At 32.1% G+C, this 24,296-nt stretch overlaps 4 protein-coding genes and 1 long non-coding RNA gene across 8 annotated transcripts; 3 read left to right on the top strand and 2 right to left on the bottom strand.

Moving 5' to 3' along the window:
• Positions 1-303: 303 nt before the first annotated feature.
• Positions 304-1,377, bottom strand: LOC105949209 (hypothetical protein). The gene has a single exon (XM_012972502.2). It carries the CDS (start codon positions 1,022-1,024, stop codon positions 536-538), a length of 489 nt encoding a protein of 162 aa, XP_012827956.1. The 5' UTR covers positions 1,025-1,377; the 3' UTR covers positions 304-535.
• A 6,375-nt stretch (positions 1,378-7,752) lies between these two features.
• LOC105952590 (large ribosomal subunit protein uL11) lies at positions 7,753-8,525 on the top strand. Its single transcript, XM_012976157.2, has one exon. The coding sequence runs from the start codon at positions 7,874-7,876 to the stop codon at positions 8,372-8,374; it is 501 nt and encodes a 166-aa protein (XP_012831611.1). The 5' UTR covers positions 7,753-7,873; the 3' UTR covers positions 8,375-8,525.
• Positions 8,526-11,677: 3,152 nt separating this feature from the next.
• Positions 11,678-13,025, top strand: LOC105952589 (aquaporin PIP2-2). The gene is made up of 3 exons (XM_012976156.2): positions 11,678-12,119; positions 12,221-12,516; positions 12,598-13,025. The coding sequence occupies exons 1-3, from the start codon at positions 11,810-11,812 to the stop codon at positions 12,850-12,852; spliced, it is 861 nt and encodes a 286-aa protein (XP_012831610.1). The 5' UTR covers positions 11,678-11,809; the 3' UTR covers positions 12,853-13,025.
• Positions 13,026-14,286: 1,261 nt separating this feature from the next.
• LOC148771334 (uncharacterized) lies at positions 14,287-16,777 on the bottom strand. 4 transcript variants are annotated; one of them, XR_016030947.1, is made up of 5 exons: positions 16,362-16,777; positions 15,631-16,095; positions 14,954-15,029; positions 14,748-14,838; positions 14,287-14,618 (listed from the first exon to the last, which is right to left on the bottom strand). It is a non-coding gene; the product is annotated as an uncharacterized LOC148771334 (long non-coding RNA). The 4 variants fall into 4 exon arrangements; XR_016030945.1 differs by having other exon boundaries at positions 15,631-16,768; XR_016030948.1 differs by having other exon boundaries at positions 16,019-16,764.
• Positions 16,778-23,321: 6,544 nt separating this feature from the next.
• Positions 23,322-24,028, top strand: LOC105972204 (uncharacterized). The gene is made up of 2 exons (XM_012997141.2): positions 23,322-23,412; positions 23,526-24,028. The coding sequence occupies exons 1-2, from the start codon at positions 23,322-23,324 to the stop codon at positions 24,026-24,028; spliced, it is 594 nt and encodes a 197-aa protein (XP_012852595.2).
• The last annotated feature ends 268 nt before the right edge of the window (positions 24,029-24,296 follow it).

The following is a 24,296-nucleotide window of genomic DNA, read 5'->3' as shown; positions in this document are numbered from 1 at the left end:
TAACTTCATAATTTATAAAATTTATATTATCTTTCTCCTAATCTAGCCCTAACTCGACTAAAAAAAATAAGAATAATAAGTCAAAAGCTAATTAAAATTTAATAGAAGTCATTCATTGATGATGATATTTAACGAACAGATGATCAATAAATAAATCATTTAATGCATTGAAGTTAATCCTATTACTTGGAACTGGCTTCAAATTTCCAATGAATTAAAACCACTATACTTTGCAATAACTCCATATTTACTCCAATAGCCACCAAATTTCAACAAATAATAAAATTAAAAAAGAAAAACAAATTAATTTGAATTCAACTTTCTGCAATTTTCCACTTTCAAAATTTTGGAGTATTACATCATCTCTACCAAACACCAATTTCCAGACCTCAAATCTCAGCCTCAACAACAATCCATGGTCAAAAAATGAGGCTTTTTTCTTTTCTTTTTTTTTTTTTTTGCCAAAAAGAAAAATAAAATCTCACAGTTAATCAAAAATTAAAGCGGAAAATAAAAAAATAAAATAAAAAATCAATCAATCCTCGAAACCAGTTTTCTGCCAAATCGAGCCTCTAACCCTACTCAGATCTCTCCCCTTTAGCGTCCTCCCTCTCCCTTCGTGCACCGAGAAGGAGGCGATCCTAGTCCTCGCCATTTGCCGCGCCAGAAACTCGTGCGGCGGAATACGGATCCCGCCGCCGTCTTCCTCCTCGTAATCGTCGTCGATCTCCGTCCGGCGATTCTCCCTGTACTCCTCCTTCAGTATTTTAGACCAGTCAGGAACGTTCACCGGCAGCGAACCAGCGCCGTCGACTCGTCCGCTCGCCGCCGCCGCCGCCGCGGACGACGGTTTCCTGGCGATTCTAGCGCTCGCCTTGCGGAAATCAGGCGACTGCGATCGGGGAACCGAGTTCCAGATGTCGGACTCGTCGAGCTCGAAGATCACCGAATCGGCGGCGACGGCGCGATCGGTAGGGAGGAACCTGTAGTTCGATCTGGCGAAGTAGCTCTTCGATGCCGCCATTAACGCAAACCTCAGAAATTTCTGAACAAATTCCTTTTTCACCTTCTTCCTCCGCTCAATCTCTCCTCTTTTTTTCTTTTTGACTGCGTGTTTTTTTTGTTGAAGGAATAAAGTTATGGAGAGAGAATTTTGCTTTTGTTGAATTGATACTCAGAAAATGGAGGTTTTTGATCTGATTTTATAAAGGGGTTGTAATGGATAAGGTTCCTTCTCTCTCCTCTTCTATTCTCTCTCTCTACTCTGCTGCTTTCTCTTGTTTATCAGTCTTTTATTTTCTCTGCAGTTACAGACTCAAAGGAAAATACATTTTTGCCCCCCCAATCCCATCCAAAAGAAACTCAAACGAAATGCCACGTCATATTTTTTAATTTTACAAATAATTATGTATTTATAAAAGTTGTGATATTTGCAAATATTCTAAAAAAATCGTTTTACTCAACTAATTTAGAAATTGTAGTGCGTACAAATAAATTTTAATTTCCAATTACTTTTTTTTTATAAATAACTGAAATAATAAGTTGAATTTAGATTAAAATGATAATAACATGGTCCAATCCAATTATTTATTAATTTTAAGAATTACTTGTAATCTAGAAGAACGGTGGTAATTGAGATGCTACTTCGAATCATATTAATCAAGTAATTTTTAACTTATATAGTTAAATAAACACACGTACACACAAGAATATATATATGTAATTATATGTAGATCAACGGTTAAAAAGAATATTTTACTGGATGTAGCATCAAATAAACCGGCTTTAAAATTTACTAACAATTTCCAAATTATCCATTATTAATTTGGCTTTATCCATTTTAACCGCAATCTGGAATATTCCCCATATTATTCAGGTTAAAAATCCATTATCCACTCCTCCACATCCACGTGTCGACCGGGTCGAATTTCCAGTATGACAAAAGAGTGACCCTCAAGAGGGTATTCCAGTAATTCCACATTTTGTCTCTTTTAAGGGGATGATTTCACTTTTGTCGTGACGTTAGGGTTAGGGCAAAATGCAATTCACCTGGTACAGGTCCCCAGTCGCGCTCTCCGAGATAAACCGACACGCGTCCGAAACTTCACGCAGTTTCGGCCACGTGGCGAAATCAGGTCGACGAGCGTGAACGCACGTGAAGTGGGACCCGCGTGGGGGGTGGGGATTTTTGGATCTAGCGCGGCTGCTAATGCCAGCTGGTTTGAAGTAGTCATCAACGGCGACAGACTGTGAGTTCTCGTGTGAGTTCATCATTTTTTCTTACCCTATTTTGTCGTCTTCCTCTGAATTTATCGTACTGCAAAAATTAATATTCCGGATTATAAACTTTAACAAGTGGCGCGTGGGTTATCTCTAATTATTTAATTTACGAGAACACATTATTGACAATTTGTTTTTCACTAATTTTAACTCTTTGCTAACTTGCAAATAGCTCACGAAGACAATGACGAATTTTTCGTGTTCGGTTTGAGTTTGAGTTCGAGTTTGATTTTTTATTTTTTTTTCTCAATTGTAACCGTTCAAAATTTGATTCTGATCCACGTCCAAAGACTCATATCGATAAATCCAATAGAGTCACACAAACCAACCTCAAGTTTGCTTAAATAATAATACATGTCTACGTTTGCTAAGGCCCAAATTGGTCATAATTAAGTAATTTGGGCCCAAATTGGTTCATGTTAAGAGGCTTATGCGTATGAGAATATATTTCTCCATATAAATATCCAAATTCATTACAATTAAAGGTACGTAATTCATAATTTTCGAGCAGTCTCTTGAATTCTTTAAATTCTTCTATCATACAAAACTGATTTGAGCGTTAGAGGGCTTTCGTCGGGACCAATCCCGGCGCCCTAACAACTTTTTGTGATGCATGTAGTTCCCATGAGAGAGATCAAGAAGTGTGAGCGAGGAATTGCAAAACATGACGCGAAGTCGTATCACATCAGATTCTAAGTGTGATTTTAATATGATGTAAGCAAATTAGATTTTGCAATGTTTATAATTGTTCCTTCAATTACGTTAAGGTCGAATTACGATCAACTCCATGAGTTAGGGTCAAATTATGGGAAAAATCTCTCATATTTGAGTAATTCCAACTATCCCCTTCAACTATATATATCCTTACGAAAAAACCTCTCATTTAGTTGATATTTATTAATTGAAGAGGGTGATTGTAATTATCCATACATGCATAACCTTAGAGATTGACCGTAATTTATTATATTGATATTCGTAATAATTAGTAACGCTTTCAATAAATTAGAATCGTATATAATATGTTATGTTGAATTTTTATTTTATATTTAAACTGCAACCCCGATAAGTTTACGAATAACTTCGTACTTGTCAATAGTTGAGCTGAAATTAATTAAATTTCTAAATTAAAATATGTGCATCAATTTGAATTTGTTGTTGAGTGTAGAACAGAATATCACGCAAACACGTCACTAAGTGAAAAGAAAGCGACGTGCATTAATTTTAACCCAATACGATAAAGTAAGCTATAAATATTCCCTCCATTGCGTTATCATCGTTGGCTTTTGGCCAAAAGTTTAAAATAAATAATTATGATATAAATTGACAGCCACTAGTCTTTTTCTCTTATCAATTTTTATTTGCTTTAGTCCAAATTTTACGAAGAACCCTTTTAAATCTTAAACCTTACAATAAAACCCCTTATGAATGTTAACCATTACATCTAACTCCCTCAGGAACGGCTATGATTATGAATGTTAACCATTTTATTTTTTTCATATATATTATTTAGTTTTAAATAATTATAAAATGAAGAATACATAATATATATAAAATTAAAAACAACTATGTTATAAAATTTGTAAATATTGAATTTTTTAAATATATTATAAATTACACCCTAAGTAGATAATACGATTACAATGACTCCTGACTGTAATTTGGTCCGTAAATATTAGTATTAGAGGAATATTCTATGGAATCATAAAATTCCATCATAAGGGAAACTATGTAAAACGCCAACATACATTAGGGGGGGTTTTCATAATTATGCAAACATAAAGGGAATTTTCATAATAAGTACTTATCTTAGGGGTTTTTAAATAAATTGCCCTATATTTTATTATTATTGGTCCATATTTAAATGTTTGATGTGAAAGATACGACACTTCACATCCTCCCATTGAATATAATATTTTTTTAATCGATTCATGTGCCAAAAATAATTACAGATTGAAATATCATATAAGTAGTTGGCAAAATATATAATCATTGGTGGAAATCCCTCAAATTGGATCGGAATTAGAATTTTTCTTAGATTTCTGGGACTTTAATGAAATTCGAAACTAGCAAAACTCAAGAGTTTGCGGAATTCGATTGTGGGCCATCGATACCCTCAAGCTTCCGAGGGCGTTAGATTATGCCATACCTATATCCGAACTTCGTACACGTGTACAGTTGCTGCCAAACATATACTAATAATCTCCCACCCACCAATTGTTCCAGCTGGTAATCGAAATTCAGACATTACTAGTTATCATAAAATCAATTAGTGGCAGAAAATATGCAATCCGATCCCTAAGTCTTGTGGATTTAATTAACTTAAAGAATTGAGACTACATTATTGTAAATTGACATGTCTCCAATTTGGGGGTCCAATGTGAAAGTGTGAGGTTCATAGGGTAATTATTTAATGTGTGGAGTGTGAACCAACCTACTAATAGGGTTTAGAGTACTGTTATGATGCCCTAATTGCAAGTTGTGAATTTTTAAATCCAAGTCTTGTAATATATAATAACCAATAAGATGATGATTACGTTCCCACTCTTAATTTTATAATATTAGCAACCTCATAAGTAATAATGCATGCCTCATTATTTCCGACAATTTAATTCCTAACAATTCCCTACTTTTATTTATTTTAGGGTAAATTAAAACTACCCATGAGGTATGATCAAATTACGAAAAACCTCTCATATCTGGATAATTACATATACCCCTCAATTAAGAATCTTCTTACATCTCCATCATTATTGTGTCAACTTCAATATAATCATCTAGATTCCGTAGAATGTTATCTAGTTTGTACTCGTTTTGTGCAAAAATACAGTTTCTGATGCACCACAAATCTGATATATACTAACCAAAAATGAAAAAAACACATCTGATGATCATCTAGCTTCAAAATGTGGAGCTCGAATGGGATAAAACGGGTACAAGATTGATAATATTTCATATAATCTAAAAGATTCCACTTAATTTGAACCGCAAGGGTGGACGTGTAAGAAGATTTATAGTTGAGGTGAGATTGTAATTACCAAAACATGCGGGTTTTTTTTCGTAATTTGACTATACCTCTGGAGTGGTTGTAATTTACCCTTTGTTTTATTTATTGGAGAATACTATATCAAGGGCCAATGTATATATTACAACCGTTCCCCTAAAGTAAGATATATTTATGAAACAACCTCTTATTTTTGTATAATTACAACTACACCCCTCAAATTTGTAGATATTTTATATTAACACCCTTTTGTAGAGGGTGGATGTAAGAACTTAAAAAACTGAAGGGGGTTGGATGTAATATCTAAAGAAAATATGTATGCACTGAATCCCCATATGTTTAATTTTTAATGCAAACTTTTTTAAGTTGGTTTCTCTTTTAGCATACGAAATGACAACTAAAACAAAATAAAGAAAAAAAGGTAATGATAATCATGATTAAATTTTAGAAAAGCAACACACTCTACATACAATGTATTTTCTTAAAACAAATGCAGATCTAATTAATATTGGTTAAAAGTTGCTTTATTCTGTTAAACATCTAATTAAATATGCATTATCTGTTTGGGTTTTGGGAATCGTAGGTATAAATTCCATGTGAATATAAGATAATACGATCTCTGTAACATGATAATAAAAACAATTAGCTGTAATTATTTAATTATGGCAACTTGAATATGTTATTTGACTTATTTCTAGCTTATGGTGAACTGAATGTACTTCAAAAGGTGAGAATGAGTTGAGGTGACTCAGTCAACTTGATAAAAAGTACGAGTTTTTCATTCGAACTCGAGCCATTGTTATGTATTCATAAGTTCACAAAATGGCTTCCTAATTAGTAGACAAAATTTCGTTCGAATTCGAGCTTATCATACCTATTAGACTCGGTTTGAAGTCGAGCTCGTTGCCCCGTGATTGTTTCTTACAACTTGTCGAATTGTACCGATTACTGATTTTTTTTTTTTTTTTGTATTTACACTTAATTTTACTATGCATAATACCTCACACTCTTGAAAATGTTGAGAAGAAGCAACATGCATATTTCATTTATTCCTTTGCTGATTATGTTATATCCTCATATATTAGTAAAAAAATTATGATATCTTAAAGCATTAAACGCAACTTAATGTTAGTTCTTTTTATATAAAAAAAAAAGTAAAGTTAATCCATGTTGCAAAAGAATGAAGTTTTTTTAGTAGTTCGATACGTTTGTTTACCTTTTAGTATACGAAATGGTAGATTAAAAACGAAGTAAATAGCACTTAACCTCTCTGTTGTTTGAGTTCTATGCACATGACTCCCTTCTACTTTCAGTATAAATACTTAGCTCGTCTGTAATTTGAATTTTGTGCACATGTACCCCTATACTTTTAATATAAGCACATAACTAGCTTAGTGTATTTCACTTGGTAAATGAATAAATGATCATGCTCATTATGAAGAATATTCTTTTTTGAAAGTATAAGGAGTGTCATATGCTATATTTTGAAATCATAAGGGAATCATTGTACAAAGTTCAAAACTACAGGGGAGGTAAATGCTATTTACCTTAAAAATGATATGAACTAGTCTACTATGAAGTATTTACTATATTTAAAAATGAAATTAGTTGTGAGCCCAAACAAAACATGGGAAGTCCAGGGCCTTTTAAGCATTAACCTAAAATGAGTAACAAGCCCAATTTTATCCACGAACTGCACCAACTGATAAGTAGGTGCAAGAGGGAAAGATGAAATTTAATAAAATATAAGCATTGTTTAAAAATAAATCATTTTGGCCTTTATTATATGATGAGGTCAAATTTGCACTATCAGGAATTCAACTCTCTCGATCGTCAGAGAGTCAATCGAAAACGAATGATCGAAAAATAATATTTGTTTACATAGGGAGCTTCTAAATCGACATTTCCTATTTTAGATTCTCTTAACTAGTCGTAGATTTACATTGATTGCTCAATGACTGATCATAATTGACATGCTTTCGTTATTTATATTTAGGGAGAATATTTTCGAAACTACTCTTATTCTAAGAGCTCTCCTTCATATTGCTACCTACTCCCTCGACCGTGTTTTACGTGTTCGGATGAGCTGGCGAGTTCGTTACTCACATATTCCAGAGGCACTATACTAACGAATTTTTTATTGGACGAGCTTCTAAAGAGGCCATGTCTTTAATATGCATTGGGCCTCTGGGCTCAATAAATCCATCTCGATTCACACTCTTTTGTTCGCATCTTATGAGTAAGCCAGCCCTGTCGAACGGACCCATCATTATGAAACAAAAGAACTCTTGTTGGATCATGGGACACCCAGTAAATAATTTTCACCACAAATATTCAACAAAGTCTAATTTATTTAATGAATCCATTTTATTAACCCAAACAAGCCCTTAAAAATATCAATAATCACTAGCCATAAAAAATGTTTATTATAATTCGGCCCAAATCCGAAACAAAATGGGCTTTATACAGTCATTTCGGCCTGATGACTATACACTAAAACCCTAACAAAAATTCCTTCTCTTCTCTGCACTTCTTTTTTTCTCCCAATTTTTCACTCTTCACACTCCCAAACCCTAGCCACCGCCAACAACAATGCCGCCGAAGTTCGATCCGAGCCAGGTCGTCGACGTCTTCGTCCGCGTCACCGGCGGAGAGGTCGGCGCCGCCAGTTCCCTCGCACCTAAGATCGGTCCACTCGGTCTCTCCCCGAAGAAGATCGGCGAGGACATCGCCAAGGAAACCGCCAAGGACTGGAAGGGCCTCCGCGTCACCGTCAAGCTCACCGTCCAGAACCGACAGGCCAAGGTCACCGTCGTCCCCTCCGCCGCCGCCCTGGTGATCAAGGCGCTCAAGGAGCCGGAGCGCGACCGTAAGAAGACGAAGAACATCAAGCACAACGGCAACATCTCGCTCGACGACGTCGTCGAGATCGCGAAGGTGATGAGGACGCGCTCCATGGCGAAGGAATTGGCTGGCACCGTTAAGGAGATTCTCGGCACGTGCGTCTCCGTCGGGTGCACCGTCGATGGAAAGGACCCCAAGGACTTGCAGCAGGAAATCTCCGACGGAGATGTCGAGGTTCCGCAAGATTGAGCTACGGAGGTTAAGTTTTTTTGGATTCGTTTCCAATTTTTCATATAAATTTTGTTATTTATTGTGCTTTTTTTTAATTATCAACTGTTACTGGGATTGAACTTTTTTTGTGAGGATTTCGTTTATGCTAAATTGGAATTTTTAAGACTAATTATGCTGTTAATGTTATTAGTGCTCTATTAAGGAGTATAATGTAGCTTTTTGTTCATGTGGTACGATTGTTCGTGAGTGTGCCGAATGTGAGTTTTTGCTTTGGGCTTTACGTTTTAGCTCCTTGGTATCTGTTATGAGTCTTCCGACCATTGAGATCGGTTAAGAGTCTGTAAAGACTAGTTAGATGGGATCGTTACTCTATTAAATATTTGCTAATTATCGACTTAAATGTGATTATGTAGAGTTGTTCTAAACCCCTTTTGAGATGAAATTGCTTGTGGAGGCATTTTCTCGTATGGTGGGAGTCACTAATCATGTTAGGACTCGTTTGGTTGTGGGAGATTAGCCATGATTAACTATATAATAGGACTTTGTTTGATGTTTGGTATCCCCAATAACTTACCGTGTCGACCTGCAAATATTATGTTTTCATGGCTTATCTTGCCTTTCATGCATGTTTTGTTATTGGATCGTCGAAGGTCCGATAATATAATTTGGTTTCATTAGATTATTTAATCTTATCTTGGCTAATCTTATTTTGTCAACCAAACGAGGCCTTATTGTGTTTGCCGGTTGGTGCAAAGTCAAACATCCTAGTGGTTAGTGCTTATGTACACTTGCATGGTTAGTACTTATAGCAGTAGCTTTGTTGGCATTTTCTTTTGGTGTTGGGTTTCTTCTATTAGACAAATTCACGTAAGTGTATGCGTAACTGGTAAATATACTTCGGATCTTTGTTCTGATCATTCATTTCACGTTACAAACAGGACCGTGAAAGTGAAATTTTCTTGAACCATTTCATAAAGTTAACATTTTATGTCAACTTGTTATTGACTGTCTTGATATATATGTGTGTCGTTTTAATGTCACATTTTGTGTCTGATTGTGCTTAGATTTGAATTGGTGATCTGGATCACAAGAATTGTTGCTACCAGAGATATGTATGTTTGGGTTTATGCTTTGCACTGCATCTCTGATGCGTTATTCCTGTAGTTCCGCTGCGCTTCCTTTTTATGTTAAGTAATTTAATGTGTGCATATGTATGTGTATATACATATCTATTCGTATAACACCTGGTGCATAGTTGTATGGTACTCTCCCTTAGATGGTGCACATAGGTTACATCAACAACTACAATTCGTCTTTGTGATCGATGATGGAACCCGATACTACAATTCGTCTTTGTATCGAGTAAATCCAGTTGTAGATTTATATGTAGTTAGTATACATTTTATACACGTTAATATATATTTGTATAATATTATTAATATATAGTAAATCCCACTCAATATGATTTATTCGAAACATTTTTAACTGTCAAAAAAGATTGAGTAATATTTAGGTTTATAATTTAATCTCAAATGTTATACTCAAGGTTATTGGATGAGTGATCACATAAATGAGAAAACAAAGTGCTATGTAGAGCCAATAATTGTGTTGATTCTATGTAAGAAATGAGTGTATAATACGTGGTGCAGGTATATCCACCAAAACATTTTATCTAATATGTGTCTAGATTTTTGTTATTTTGTTTTGTTGTTTATTTTTTTTGATTTTTTTTTTCAATTAGAAATGTGACGTCAATTTGTTAGGCAAATCAATAACTAATTAAACTCAAGTGTTTTGAAATCCCGACTGGTTGAACTGAGTAAACTGCTAACCATTGCTTACACCGGTTGAATCGTACAATCGGTACCTAAGTGAAAATCAGCTGTGCCCAATTTCTTTTTTTAATAAAAGTAACCAAATAAAATGGTTAAAACGACGTTTTTTGTTGTTCAGTTGAAATTTTTTCATTTTTTCTTTTAATTGGAAGGCTTGTTATTTTTTATTATAATATCTATTATATGTGAAATGATTCGTGTGACATGTGTTAGTTAATATGTGTGTAAAATAAAAATAAGTTTGATTTACATGTAAATTGAAAATGAGAATGAGTAAATCCGGTCCGGTTTTCAAACATTATTGATAAATTCAATCCTTTTCGAAAACTGATGTAAGGACACGTGTATAGCATAAGAATAATGACTTGATGACACGTGTTTTTCTGCAACGGATTTGTCGGCTCCGGCGGTCGTTCTACGTTGGTATTTAACTTTTTTTATTGTATGATGGTGTTATGTTATTGATTTGATGCTTATGAATAATTTATAAAATACTATTAAAATTATTTGAAACAAAATAATTCAATTTATTATCCACGTAGTTAATTGTTTAGGAAAGACGCATATCAACAAACACATATATATGTACACACACGACTATAAGCATCATTCAAAAATCACAATTGTTTAGCACATTTAATTTAAAAAAAAAATAATAGTTTAATTAAAATAAACCCCCATAATAAACGACTATAAGCACATGCATCATTGAAATTATTGGAGAACTTTTAGGTGTAAAAACAGAGAGATTTTATCTGGCAGAAACACAATCTTCTGATCACAAGATAATGACAACACATAGTGCCATTTTAATAATTCTAATTTAGCTAACTACTCCTCATCTCATCTTAAAACATTAATATTAATTAAACTATATTGTCGGGGCAATGATTAGTTAAGCACCAAAAGATAACATTAACAACTAATTCTTGGCACGTCAACTTAATTATAACAAAGTATAGGGACTTCTTAGACAATTATGGGTTAATATTTAATACTATGATGATATCCAAGACGAAGATTCGCATATCTACATAAATAATATTGGAGTGAATTTGTGTGTATCGACGACCCAGAATCGAATAACGTGAACACTTATGTGTGTTGAATGCACTATAAAACTAAGATTTTATGTATTTCTCGACAACAATTGATATTAGGACAACTGATAGTGCCTGAGATTCTACGAGTGGTATCAAAAAAATTAATTAAAAAATCAAACAAGATAAATAAAAAAAATACTATGGTAAATTTAAAATTTTCACCTCCCCATCCATAATATTTCTATAACTCTATAATATTTCTATTTCAGTAATTTTGTTGTAATGAACAAATAATGGTGGTGGGCCCATGCAAGCGAAGAAAATTCTCCAATTAATCTATATTGGTCGGCCTAAAAAATTGTCTTGTTTAATTTCATAATTTGCATTTGGGCGGTTATATTATATTATAAAATTTTAATATTTATTTATTTAATTAATAATTTGTGTAGAGTTCAATTTTAATACTTGCACTCTCCCACCAATAAATAGCCATCCCTCTCCACTCCACTACTCACTCCCACCTCTCCTCTGCAACACTACACACACACTAATCACCCTCCGAAACACGCACATCAATGGCAAAGGACGTCGAGTGCGCTGATCCGCCGGCGGGATTCTCAGCCAAGGACTACCACGATCCGCCTCCAGCGCCGCTCTTCGATTGCGGCGAGCTCACCCAGTGGTCCTTCTACAGAGCTCTAATCGCCGAGTTCATCGCCACTCTCCTCTTCCTGTACGTTACCGTGTTGACGGTCATCGGCTACAAGGTCCAGAGCGACGCCGTCCACGGCGGCGACCAGTGCGGCGGAGTCGGAATTCTCGGCATCGCATGGGCATTCGGCGGCATGATTTTCATCCTCGTTTACTGCACCGCCGGTATCTCCGGTAAGTTCACAATCCCCAATTTATTCAAATTCGCCCTAACAATTGAAGAATTCATTCATTCATTCATCCAAACACGGCCTTAATTGAGTTTTGATAAACAGGAGGGCACATAAATCCGGCGGTGACGTTTGGGCTGTTTTTGGGGAGGAAGGTGTCGCTAATTAGGGCTGTGCTGTACATGGTAGCACAGTGCCTCGGTGCAATCTGCGGCGTAGGTTTGGTGAAAGCATTCCAGAAATCTTACTACGTCCGGTACGGCGGCGGAGCCAACACCCTCGCTCATGGGTACAACACCGGCGTAGGTTTGGGTGCAGAGATCATCGGCACCTTCGTTTTGGTGTACACTGTTTTCTCTGCCACTGACCCCAAGAGGAACGCACGTGACTCCCACGTGCCTGTAAGTATTTTAACTATTTTTAAAATTTAAAATAAATATATATCATTATTTTTTGATTAATTAATAATTATGTATGTAAAGGTGTTGGCCCCACTTCCGATTGGATTTGCTGTGTTCATGGTACACCTGGCAACAATACCCATCACCGGCACCGGAATCAACCCAGCCCGGAGTTTCGGCGCCGCCGTGATATTCAACAATGACAAGGCGTGGGATGACCAGTGGATATTCTGGGTCGGACCATTCGTCGGAGCTGCCATTGCTGCCTTCTACCACCAATTCATCTTGAGGGCGGCCGCCATTAAAGCTCTTGGATCTTTCAGAAGCCATGCTTAAGATTTAAATGAAAATTCAGTGATGAATAATAAGAATTCCCATCAAAATTGTAGATAATTTTCTCCCTATTGTTGTTGTTGCTTTCATTTTTTTTTTCTCTTTTTTTTTTCTTTCAGGTTTGGTTGTATTTCTGTGAGGCTTGATTTTAATAATTATCAGTTTCTTTTCTCAAATATATATGAAGAATCCAATATAATCATTGTCACACAATAAATGATGATCATTCTTCGATAAATATTTGATGGAATAATGTAAATTATGGTGAACTATGTCGAGCAACCGATCACTAGTTGATCTTGACTTAGTGAAACACAAGCAACCGATCATTATTAAAAATTGAAATTTCAGCACTGTGGCTGTCGATACTCTATCCCAGAACTATGCATTAACTTACCAATTCAAAACTAGTCGAGCTATACCCATACGGTTTTACGATCTATTTTACACACACACAAACACAAATGTTAGTGCATCGATTTCAACGAGCGTAGCATAAATTTGATTGATTATATGGGGTATTTTGAGAATAGGTGCATTTTCAAAGTTGAATTATTTGTCAATTTGTAATGCAGGAACCTTCAAGAGAAAACATGTTACTTCATTAGGGTTTTTAATTGATAATTTATTAGCAATGCATATGCAACTCTTGTAGCTCATTTTTTAATCCATCTTATCTTGTTCCTACTTTAATTAATTGAGCACTTTTTTGAGGTTGGTATTTGATGATGCACATTTTCTTTAAATACTCATTTTTCGAGTAACTTTTTTAGTGGGAGTAAGTAGCTTAAGAAACAAATTTCTATTGCACATTTTATTTATTTATTGGAAAGGAACTCACAACCACTCGACATATACTAGCTAAACTAAATGACACAAATTTAACCATATATAACAAGCTCGATGTAGGAAACAATGGTACAGAAATATTACACTGCAAATATAAACTCTACTAAGGTAACAGTGTGTGTAGAGCTCAATCTCTAAAGTATCGTTAAATATCATTCTACAGATAAATTAACACTAAATTAACCATGCGTGACGAACTCGATCTAAAAAGTGTGTATATTCACTACTAGAAAAACTATTTATCGTGACGCTGCAAAGGGTCACCAAAAGGGGATTTTTGTGACGCGTGACCTATCGTGACCCCTAGCTGAAGCGTCACATAGGTGGCCGTGGTAATAGGTTATTATGACGCTTCTGGCGTCGTCATAAAAGCCATGGTATTATGACGACCCAAAGCGTCTTAAAATCCTTTTCTTGTGACGAATTTAAGTGTCACATTATGATTTCCAATAACTTTAATTGCTTGAATATATGACACTGTGAAGCATCATAAAATGTATTATTTTGATGAATTGCAATGTTACAAAAGCCTTAGTATATGACACCTCTTGACATCACAACAACATTGGTGAAAAATTACCATACTGATAAACAAACACAACGATCATATATAAACAAATTCAACCGAAAACCATTATCTGTTATACAAAATCACAACACAATAAACAGTTGATAGGACTATTAAATTGTTCACCACCAAAATTCAAAGATACCAATTATACATGGGGTCTGTATATTTAAACAAAAAAGGAGAACAAATGTATTGTACTATACTCAAATCCGGGAGAGTACATCTATAGCCAGAAGTTTTGACCCCGGGTAGCTCAAAATGGAATGAATGAATATGTTCTGGTCTTCTTGCTGACATATTGTATTCAATGGTATCCTTTCACCCATGAAAATGTCATTCCTTTAATGACCTGGTGTTCATAAATATGAACATGAAGAAACTCTCAACAACAGTCTGCAACTGAATACAAGTAATCAATACAAACCAAGATAAATTATTATTTACTAGCAAAAAATATAATTGTGCTTAGTGGACAGACCTTCGGATAAGAGTAGCAAGAGTTTCTGCACATTTCTGGAAATACGTCTATCGGTAGGCTCTTTACTGCATGTTTTTAGTCATTTCGACTGCTGCAATTTAATTTATAATTACTATATGTAAATTATTGAAATTACCAAAATAATAGAGTAAACAAACGTATTTTAGTGGATCTAAGCTTACAAAAAAAAAAAAACAATTACATACCCTTGCGCCGAACTTCTATTCATGTAAAATGTTGCCTCTGTTTTCTCTGTTCTCTTTGGTTTTAAGCACTTATCATCTAAATATGCAAAAATAAAAAAACACTTATGATCATAATTATATAATTATATATGAAACATACTAACACTATATGGAATGAAAACTGAACAAAATTAATCCTTTACCTTTGCTAAGCCTTATAAGCCAAATGAAGTAAAGGAAAATAACAATCACTTAAGCTACAAAGTGATACTTCGATAACTTAATAGAAAGAGAAGATCAAATTATGCCCAAACACTAGCCAACTCGGTGAGAATATAACATAAGAGAAACAATTTTGAATTGTAACCATCATAGAGATATTTGAATAAGAAAATAAGTCATTGACAAAATGACTTGTCATCATTGCTGGTCTACGTATATATGATGAACAACACTTTCATCTTGAAGACATGGAAATTTAATGCCATCTATGTGTTGATGTATACAGTAATTCTTTGTTATGATTTTTTACAAATTCACACATATATAACACTTAATGTTAAAGATCTATCTTCGAAATATACACTAATGTGAACCGAATGTTTGAAAAAAAGATACCAATGGGAATTAATGACATTTAATCGGTAATATGCTGAAAGCTCATATGCAGAATTTCATCAAATGAAAGTAACTCTTACCTCAAAGCCCTTCTAGCATGGCCTATAAAGTATGTCTTTCACAAAATCTTCCACAACTTTTGAAACATTTAAAATCTCTTATTGTCTAAGATTCTACCGAGAAACAAGTGGCTGCAAATCCCGCTCCAACTGAAAAAATAGCTCGCACATGCTATTCCAACTGCATGGTGTATAATTACATAAACTACAAGAACTAGAACATAAACCTTGGGGACTGCTGGAGAAGAGATAGTTAGATCTTGGTTGCGGGGATATAACTCATTTGGTAGAGCTCTCCTCTTGCAATTTTGTTTCGAAAAAACTAATATATATAAGTGACTATTGAAATATGATACAAGCCAAAGAATACAAGAATGCTAACAGGAAAATAAGGACAATTCGTACATACTTGTTGTAGGATTAAAGATGCCACTCTACCATCATCCTAACAGAGCCAAGTGATATGTCTTCATTATTGGAGTAAACCTTCAAAAGAGTAAACTTAATATAATCTACATATTGACATGCATTTTGCAAATCACAGTCCCAACTCTCTATAAAACTCCATCACTGTAACAATCCTTTAAATCATTCAAACAAAATGCTTATTCAGTTATGTCAATAAGGCCGAATTCAACAAAAAAACAAGTGTTCCAATTTTTAACAGAAAAAAAATTAAATATCCTAACAATGAATAAAGCAATGACAATAACTAATTAAATAAATAATTCTCAAAATTCAACAATTATTACCCGGGATAGCTCAATGAGATTCAACAAACCCAAAAATCATATTTCATTTTGACCGCGAAACCCTCGTTTTAATCAAAAGACTGCCATCAGTCACCAAGACCCTTCGGGTTTAATTTGAACCCATTCTTGATTCATCGGTAGTGTTAGGGCTGAGATTAAAAACAAAAACAAAAATAAGAATGAAGAAGACGAGGAATATGAAGGGTTCGCAAATAGGGGAAGGAGGGTTTAGGATTCTGCCGACAAATTTTTCCTTGAGGAATAGGGGACTTTTGAATTATTTAATGGATTTGTGCATTATATTACGACTATTTACTTAAAGCGTCTCATGTATTATTTTTTGAGAATAAAAAATAAATAAATAATTGAAGTATTGTATTAGTTAGGCGCTAAAAGTTTAAGGTGTCATAATAGATTAGTTTTTGAGACGGTTTTCTAACGTTGTCATATTAGACCGTCAATTAGCCGTCACAAAAGGCTAATTTTTTAGTAGTGATTTTAAATAATTAATCTATATAACTTGTAAATAATATTCAATTATCATAAAATATAAATAATAAACCCATATTATTATTAAAAAGAATACTTAATTCTATATTAAATCTTTATTAATTATTGTTTAAAAAGTAATTTCACTTTATTTTAATTAATATACCAGTAATGTTTCAACTTGTAATACTAATCTATATAATATATAAATTGAAACCCTCATTGCTTAGAATTACGACATTTGGCATCCATGTCATCGACACGTGGAGATACACATGTCATCCTACTCATTTTGGCACATCATTATTTATTATTATGATATCTTCCATTTTTATTTACTAGCATTAATTGATGATTTGGCTAAATTTACCAAAAATGTTGCCATGATCATTAATTAGTCTTTTAATATGGAAATAATATATTATATCATAAATACTTTGATTACATTTAAAAAACTAAATTAATACTAATAGAATTCCAATTTTTTATTAGTGTGTTTAACTATATTTACTATGTTGCTCAAAATAATAATAATAATAATAATAATAATAATAATAATAATAATAACAACAACAATAATAATAATAATAATAATAATAATAATAATAATAATAATAATAATAATAATAATAATAATATTATAAATAGTTGGTGGCATTAATCTGCCTCGTGTCGTGTGTTACCATTTTTTTTATCCAATTAGTTATTCCATTACATTTTAATTACAAATATACTTTAATCAACCTTTTTTTTCGTGTAATATACTATTGATTACACAATTTACTAAAATATATATCTTATCCTCCATCAAATCCGCTTTTTCAATGGAATAATTAGTGTGTAATACATTTATACGTTTCAATTACAATCAAATAATCAGCCTTTTTTTTTATGATTATTTCCGTAAATATTATTGTTTAGTATACAAATTATGGAAATCTTGACAATTTACCCATTTATATTTAATCAATCCGGATCTCTTTCACCTTAATTACACAATTATATTAATATTAATAATATAATTTTCTAATTTATCAAAATCTAAAAACTCTTATTAACACCACATCGGAAACACTATAAATAATCCATTGTTTTCACTCATTTATTCACATAGCCAACACACGACACATAATTTTTTTTCTATGCTTTGCTTTTATTTTTTATTCTGCCTTAATTTTTCATTTCAACGTTTAGTTGTTCTTGATAAAAAAAAATTATTGGATTTGATTTCTATTTTGTTGTTCTTGATATTCTTTTTGCATTATTCTTCCTTCTTATTGTTTCCAATGTATTGTTGTTTGCCAAATATTGGTAATTCCGTCGTTCTTATTTTTTGATTGTTATTAACTTTTAATTTTTTTTTTGATTTTTTAATGTTATTCTTGATGTTAATATTCTTTTCATTTAAATTTTACGTTCTTATCGTCGTTTCATTGTAGTGATTTTTTATATTTTGCAAGAACTGATTTTACCTATTAAATATTTTTCAAGAACTGATTTTTTATATTTTGCAAGGAATAAATCTTTTGTGTCATTATAGTGTTGTGATTTATTTACCGACCAAACCCTTTTTGTTTGGATTGTCTTTAATTTATTTATTTTTTTCCTTTCTTTTAATTTGAATTGGAGTTATTTATTTTTTGTTTGTTTGATGTAGTATATAATGTATACATGGATATCATTATTCTATACATAAGAATCGAGAACATTGTGAGAAAATCTAAAATTGTTGCGACATGCAAGGGTTGCAAGATTTTCGGTGAGGCTCACGATGACGAACTTCACGATGACATGTGTTTAGACAATAATCGAATAATGTAATTAATGTATATATATGTAAATGATATCATAATCTTCTTACTTTCCCACATTAACAACTTTAATTTTAAATTAAATATTTTCTTATTTGCCCTTTATCAATCTATAAAATTATATTGAATAATCTTTTTTTCCCCGTTAATTATGTATGTCACTCTTCATTCCTTTATTGATGTAATTACTTGAATGGATTGATATCAAATTGCACCATTTGCTCTATTTTGTATTTAAAATAACACATTGAATAACAATAATATACTTTTCTTTTATTATAGTGTATTTTCCTTTTCTCCTCATCCATAACCTTCACCCACGTTTGTCCCAAAAAAAAAAAAAAAAAAGAACACGACACATTAAATTATTCATGTTCGTAAACAAAAAATCATTATATCTAAAATAAAATATTATCTTTTCATTTTACATAATCCATAGAACATTATTATCTTGAATCACTCAATAATAGGAGTATTTATATGTAGAGATTATTTTTCAATTGTTACATTAATGAATTCCATCAGTTATTGTTTTGAAATATAATTTGTGTACTCTAATAATTGTTATTATGTTATTACTGTTTATATAATGAGGAATAATTGTTAATTAAAATCTTGAGACAACTATTTAATAAAATAACAAAATTATACTTGCCGACTATTATTTAATTTTGTTATGCTGATAACGATATTGTTAATTAAAATTTTGGCACAACAATTTATTTGAATTTATAAAAGTCCCGGTGTAGTATTATTGATTATAAACGAAAAGGCCCTAAATTATATACATTATTTTTGGCACAGTAATCTAATAAAATTAAAAATACAACCCAAACATAGTATTATTCTCGAAAACAAAACGGCGCAAACTTATTTTCATCCCAATTATGTCCATAACCATGTTATTTAATTGCAATATTACCACATAATTTTATAAAAATAATAATACAACCCCCACATAGTATTATTAGTTAAAAAAAAAGTCCGACATAGTAGAACCGTATTTAAATTTGATTGATATGTCTTTATTTTTGTTTGATAATTAAGCAATTTTGGCTTAAGTATAATATTTTCCATTTAAATATGCCACACAATTGGCAATTATATCCATATCTTACGAATCCGAAATTGATTTCTTACCTTAACTAACTCAACGCCGGTGCAATATAATTTTTTTTTAAATAAAATAAGTTGTATTTCATTGTGTATCTTTTAAATATAGAAAATATTCCCTTCCATTTTGTAAAAGAATAAATAGCATACGAAATATATATATTTTAATTTCATATTCTAGCGGAGAACGACGACCATTGACATAAATGACAAAGTTCAACAAATCGACAAATCGGTAATAATCTAAAGGTAAATATCATACATCCGCTTATTGCCTCCTTCTATTGGATATGTCTTTATTTTTATTTTGTTTTTCGTTTCTTGCATCTTGGTTGCACAATTTAATCTGCATAATTGTTTAATACAACATTTTTTAAACCATTTTATATAAAAATATAACATTAACATATTCTTTCCTTTGTGTGGATCTGATTATATTTGTAGAAAATAATTTATTTGATTTGATTTTTTGTTTCATTGATCTGTGTTAATGAAAGATTGGGTGCTAGAAAAGGATTTGCATTGTCATCACATGCGTACAATGGTTGATATATTTCGCTCTTTTACTACATGTTTAAAGGGATAATTACAGTTTCGGTCCCTCAAGTTTGTACGTTTTTCACTTTTCGTCCCCTATTTACCGCCGTCAACAAAATACATTCTAATGTTGTCAAATTTTAAACATTGGGTCCATCCGTCTGTTTGACCGTCAACAAGAACCGGTCAATGCTTGAATTATGGCTGAATTTGAGATTTTTCTTTGAGAAAATTGCAATAAGACCCCTATGTTATTTTAAAACTTTTTAAAAGCTCCTAAAATTTCATCCAACACTAATTTAACCTCAATTTTACCAATTATACCGATTTTGACCAATGACCACAATTTTTACCTCAGTTTATATTTTTATTTTATTTTTTGTTGATTTTTTTTTCCGACGTTGACTTTCTTTTTCACTGGGTGGTTGACTTTTTTTGATTGATTTTATTTTTTGCCACCATTGACCGACGTTAAATGTCGTGTTAATTGCGTTAATTTTTTTTCTTTTTTTCTTTTTATTTCTGTTTATTTTAAATTGTTAGCGGGAAAAATATATTTAAAAAAAAATTCAAACCGATAACCTACGAAAAAATAATATAAAAATAAAAGTCAAAATAAAATAAATAAAAAAGTCAACTTCGCTCAACGACGGGAATAAAACTAAGAAAAAGAATCAACGGCCGGTGTTGGTCCCAAAATCATTGTAATGGAGTGATTATCTCTTTTTCAAATTATTACACATTCCTAATTCATCTTCCTCATATTTCTTTGGGAATAAATTTGCGATGCGCAAGCAATTCACGAAGAAAAAACTGAGAGGAACAAATTACGGATTTTTAGTAATTTTTTAAATTGTATTTTGGCTCAACTTTTGGATAAAAACTTTGTTACAAGTTTGAATTTTTAATATTACGGTGACGGATATTAATATAGTATTTTATTGTGTTATCTATGTTGATCGGAAATAAAATCAAAGAATTTTTTTTTTAAAAAACATCAAGAAAAAGAAAAAAGTCAACTTTGTTAACCGACAATCCAATGTTGGTGAACAATAGCGAAAAAAAATCAACGTCGTATAAAAGTTTAAAAAAGAACGGTTAGTAGCGATGGTGATAAAAAACGAGGTCATTGGCCAAAATTGGCTAATTATTGAAATTAGGGCTAAATTATGATTGGATAAAATTTTATGGGTTTTTAGAATATTTTTAAATAATACATGGGTCTTATTGCAATTTTTCTCAAAGGAAAATCCCAAATTCAACCATAATTCACCGTTGACCGTTACTTCTTGACAGTTAAACAGACGGAAGTACTCAATGTGTTAAAATGTGATAACATTAGAGTGTATTTTGTTGACGGCGGTAAATGGAGAACCAAAAGTGAAAAACATGCAAACTTGGGGACCAAAACTGTAATTATCCCATGTTTAAACTATTCATTTTCTATAGACAAAATCATTTAAATATTCAATAAAATGTTGAATTAACCACACATGAAGAGTAGAAAGACATAAATGCATCCGTTATTTGAAAAATGTACAAAAAAAAATACATTCCACTAACTGATTAGTTGTCTAATATTTATTTTGTTTTTATAAGAATCTCTATTTTCTAATTTATTCATACAGATTATGCTTACACTTATAATGATGAAACGTTTTCAAATGACAAGGGACATGTGCGAATGAACTCGGTAGGTCAATTAAATTTTGCCTTCATTCGTTCACCTAATTACAAATGTTTACTTTAAATATTATTTAACAACTTCCAATTAGTAAAAGTTAGTATTATGTATCATTATTATATATATTTCATTAACATATATAAGAATTAGGTCAAAGAAATACATGTTCTTGCGGCATTTCGATCGATAATTCTAAGCAATGTGGGTTTCAACTTTTATGTTATATAGATTTACACTTTTTTTTTTAATTTAAATGAACCTCTACTTAAACATATTTTTAAATTTTTATTATTTCAAAATTTCTATGAACGATTGACATTCAATATAGACATCGTCATTAGTATAGATATTATGAAGATGATAAAATATTACAATGTATTTCTACTGTTTTCTTTTGGATCTCAATTTTTAATTTATTCATAGAGATGACGTATACACTCATAATGATGAAAGGGAAAGAAGCCAATGTACCCGGCATGTCAATTAAATTTGCCTTCATTCCTTCAGCTAATACACATGTTTAATTTTATAAATATTATTTAACAACTTCCAATTAGTAAAAGTTAGTATTATGTATCATTCTTATATACATTTCATTAATATATATAAGAATTTGGTCAAATAAATACATGTTCTTGCGGCATTTTGATCGATAAATCAAAATTTTACAACACAGATGGGTTCCGGTCTAGGAAGAGAATTGTAATTCGATTCAAATATCTTGACTGTTCTACAACAAATAACACGACATCACGAACTACACCGAATAATTTAATTATATCAGATATTACAGATGGTAATGATAATTTAGTATATTTATAATTTACATATATATTATGGTACTTAATTCGTGGAACATTTTTTTTACTATAAATACATCAATATTATATTAAATATTATTGTAATGTGTTTCAGTAATTTGAACTAGCAGACATAGTGAAAGAGTTGCGAAAAATGTTGCAACAACAGGTACAAACAACATTACTATTTGTAATGATAATATATATATATATATATATATATATATATATATATATATATATATATATATATATATATATATATATATATATATATATATATATATATATATATATATATATATATTATTTGAGACTGTTGCTAAACTTTCAAAGAGGTTGCATATATTACAATGATCTTAGAATAATTGAGGATCACGTCTACCTAAATTTTAAAGATGTGTGTTTTGCGCTGGGACTTTTAGACGACGACAAGGAGTACATAGCTGGCATAAATGAGGCAAAAAAGTAGGTCAATGGTGACTATGTGAGACGATTATTTGTCGTACTTTTGGTTGCGAATAATATGACCAGACCGGAATATATGTTGGAGTATTGCTGGAATGAATTCACGGATGACATTGCGTACAAACTGCAACATTGTCGTACCAATTCAGGTATGACAATACGTCTTACATTGTTCCACAATTTACTTTAAACGTTTGAATTAAATGTATATATTTTTATAATTGCCACATTTTGTTAATTTTTCATATTATTCTATATGAAGGTCCAAATGTGTCCGACGATACTCTGAGAAACTATGCTTTGATCGAAATAGAAAACATATTACAAAGCAATAACAAAAGCTTGAGTAACTTTCCCCCAATGCCGATCCCGATTAGGTCGATGGCGGACGTCACGGTAAATGGATTGGTTCTCGACGAGTTGGACTATAACGTTGATGCGATGCGTGAAGAACTTAAGAAATACCTTTCATTCATTTCCTATGACCAGAAAAAAGTGTTCGATGATATCATGGAGGTTGTTATAAATGACAGAGGTGGACTGTTCTTTCTTTATGTGCATGGAGGAACGAGATTGAATTTCATATGGAAAACTTTATCGACTCATATCCGTTCAAAAGGCAAAACAGTTATAAATGTTGCTTATAGTGTCATTGCTTCGCTTCTACTTCCCGGTGGCAGAACCGTGCATTCGAAATTTGGACTGCCAATAATTGTACATGAGAGCTTAACATGCAACATCAAACCACAAAGTCCACATGCATAATTGTTGTCTAAAGAAAAACTAATCATATGGGACGAGACACCAATGATGCACATGTATTGTTCCGAAATACTTGACAAGACAATGAAATCGATACTTGATTCAAATATGCGTAGTGGTGGAAATCGTACGAATCAGGTCATATATAGGCTTTTCAGAAAACTTCCATTTTTTGTGGGAAAAAAAATATGCATCCCGATTCCGATTTCAAAAAAATCAGAATTTGAGAATGAGATCCGATTCCGAAATAATCAAAAAATTCAAAAATATC

The sequence above is a fragment of the Erythranthe guttata genome, chromosome 4 (assembly GCF_056151865.1).
Source record: "Erythranthe guttata isolate IM_541 chromosome 4, IM_541, whole genome shotgun sequence".
NCBI classification, from domain to species: domain Eukaryota; kingdom Viridiplantae; phylum Streptophyta; class Magnoliopsida; order Lamiales; family Phrymaceae; genus Erythranthe; species Erythranthe guttata.
The sequence above is the reverse complement of the archived record's forward strand: the minus strand, read 5'-3'. Positions and strand labels throughout refer to the sequence as shown.

Excerpts from the sequence above, each read along its gene's own strand:
- LOC105972204 (XM_012997141.2), top strand. The coding sequence starts at position 23,322 with ATGACCAGACCGGAATATATGTTGGAGTATTGCTGGAATGAATTCACG. Across the intron at positions 23,413-23,525 it reads ACATTGTCGTACCAATTCAG|GTCCAAATGTGTCCGACGAT; the intron begins GTATGACAATAC and ends TTCTATATGAAG.
- LOC105952590 (XM_012976157.2), top strand. The coding sequence starts at position 7,874 with ATGCCGCCGAAGTTCGATCCGAGCCAGGTCGTCGACGTCTTCGTCCGC.
- LOC105949209 (XM_012972502.2), bottom strand. The coding sequence starts at position 1,024 with ATGGCGGCATCGAAGAGCTACTTCGCCAGATCGAACTACAGGTTCCTC.
- LOC105952589 (XM_012976156.2), top strand. The coding sequence starts at position 11,810 with ATGGCAAAGGACGTCGAGTGCGCTGATCCGCCGGCGGGATTCTCAGCC. Across the intron at positions 12,120-12,220 it reads CTGCACCGCCGGTATCTCCG|GAGGGCACATAAATCCGGCG; the intron begins GTAAGTTCACAA and ends TTTGATAAACAG. Across the intron at positions 12,517-12,597 it reads CACGTGACTCCCACGTGCCT|GTGTTGGCCCCACTTCCGAT; the intron begins GTAAGTATTTTA and ends ATGTATGTAAAG.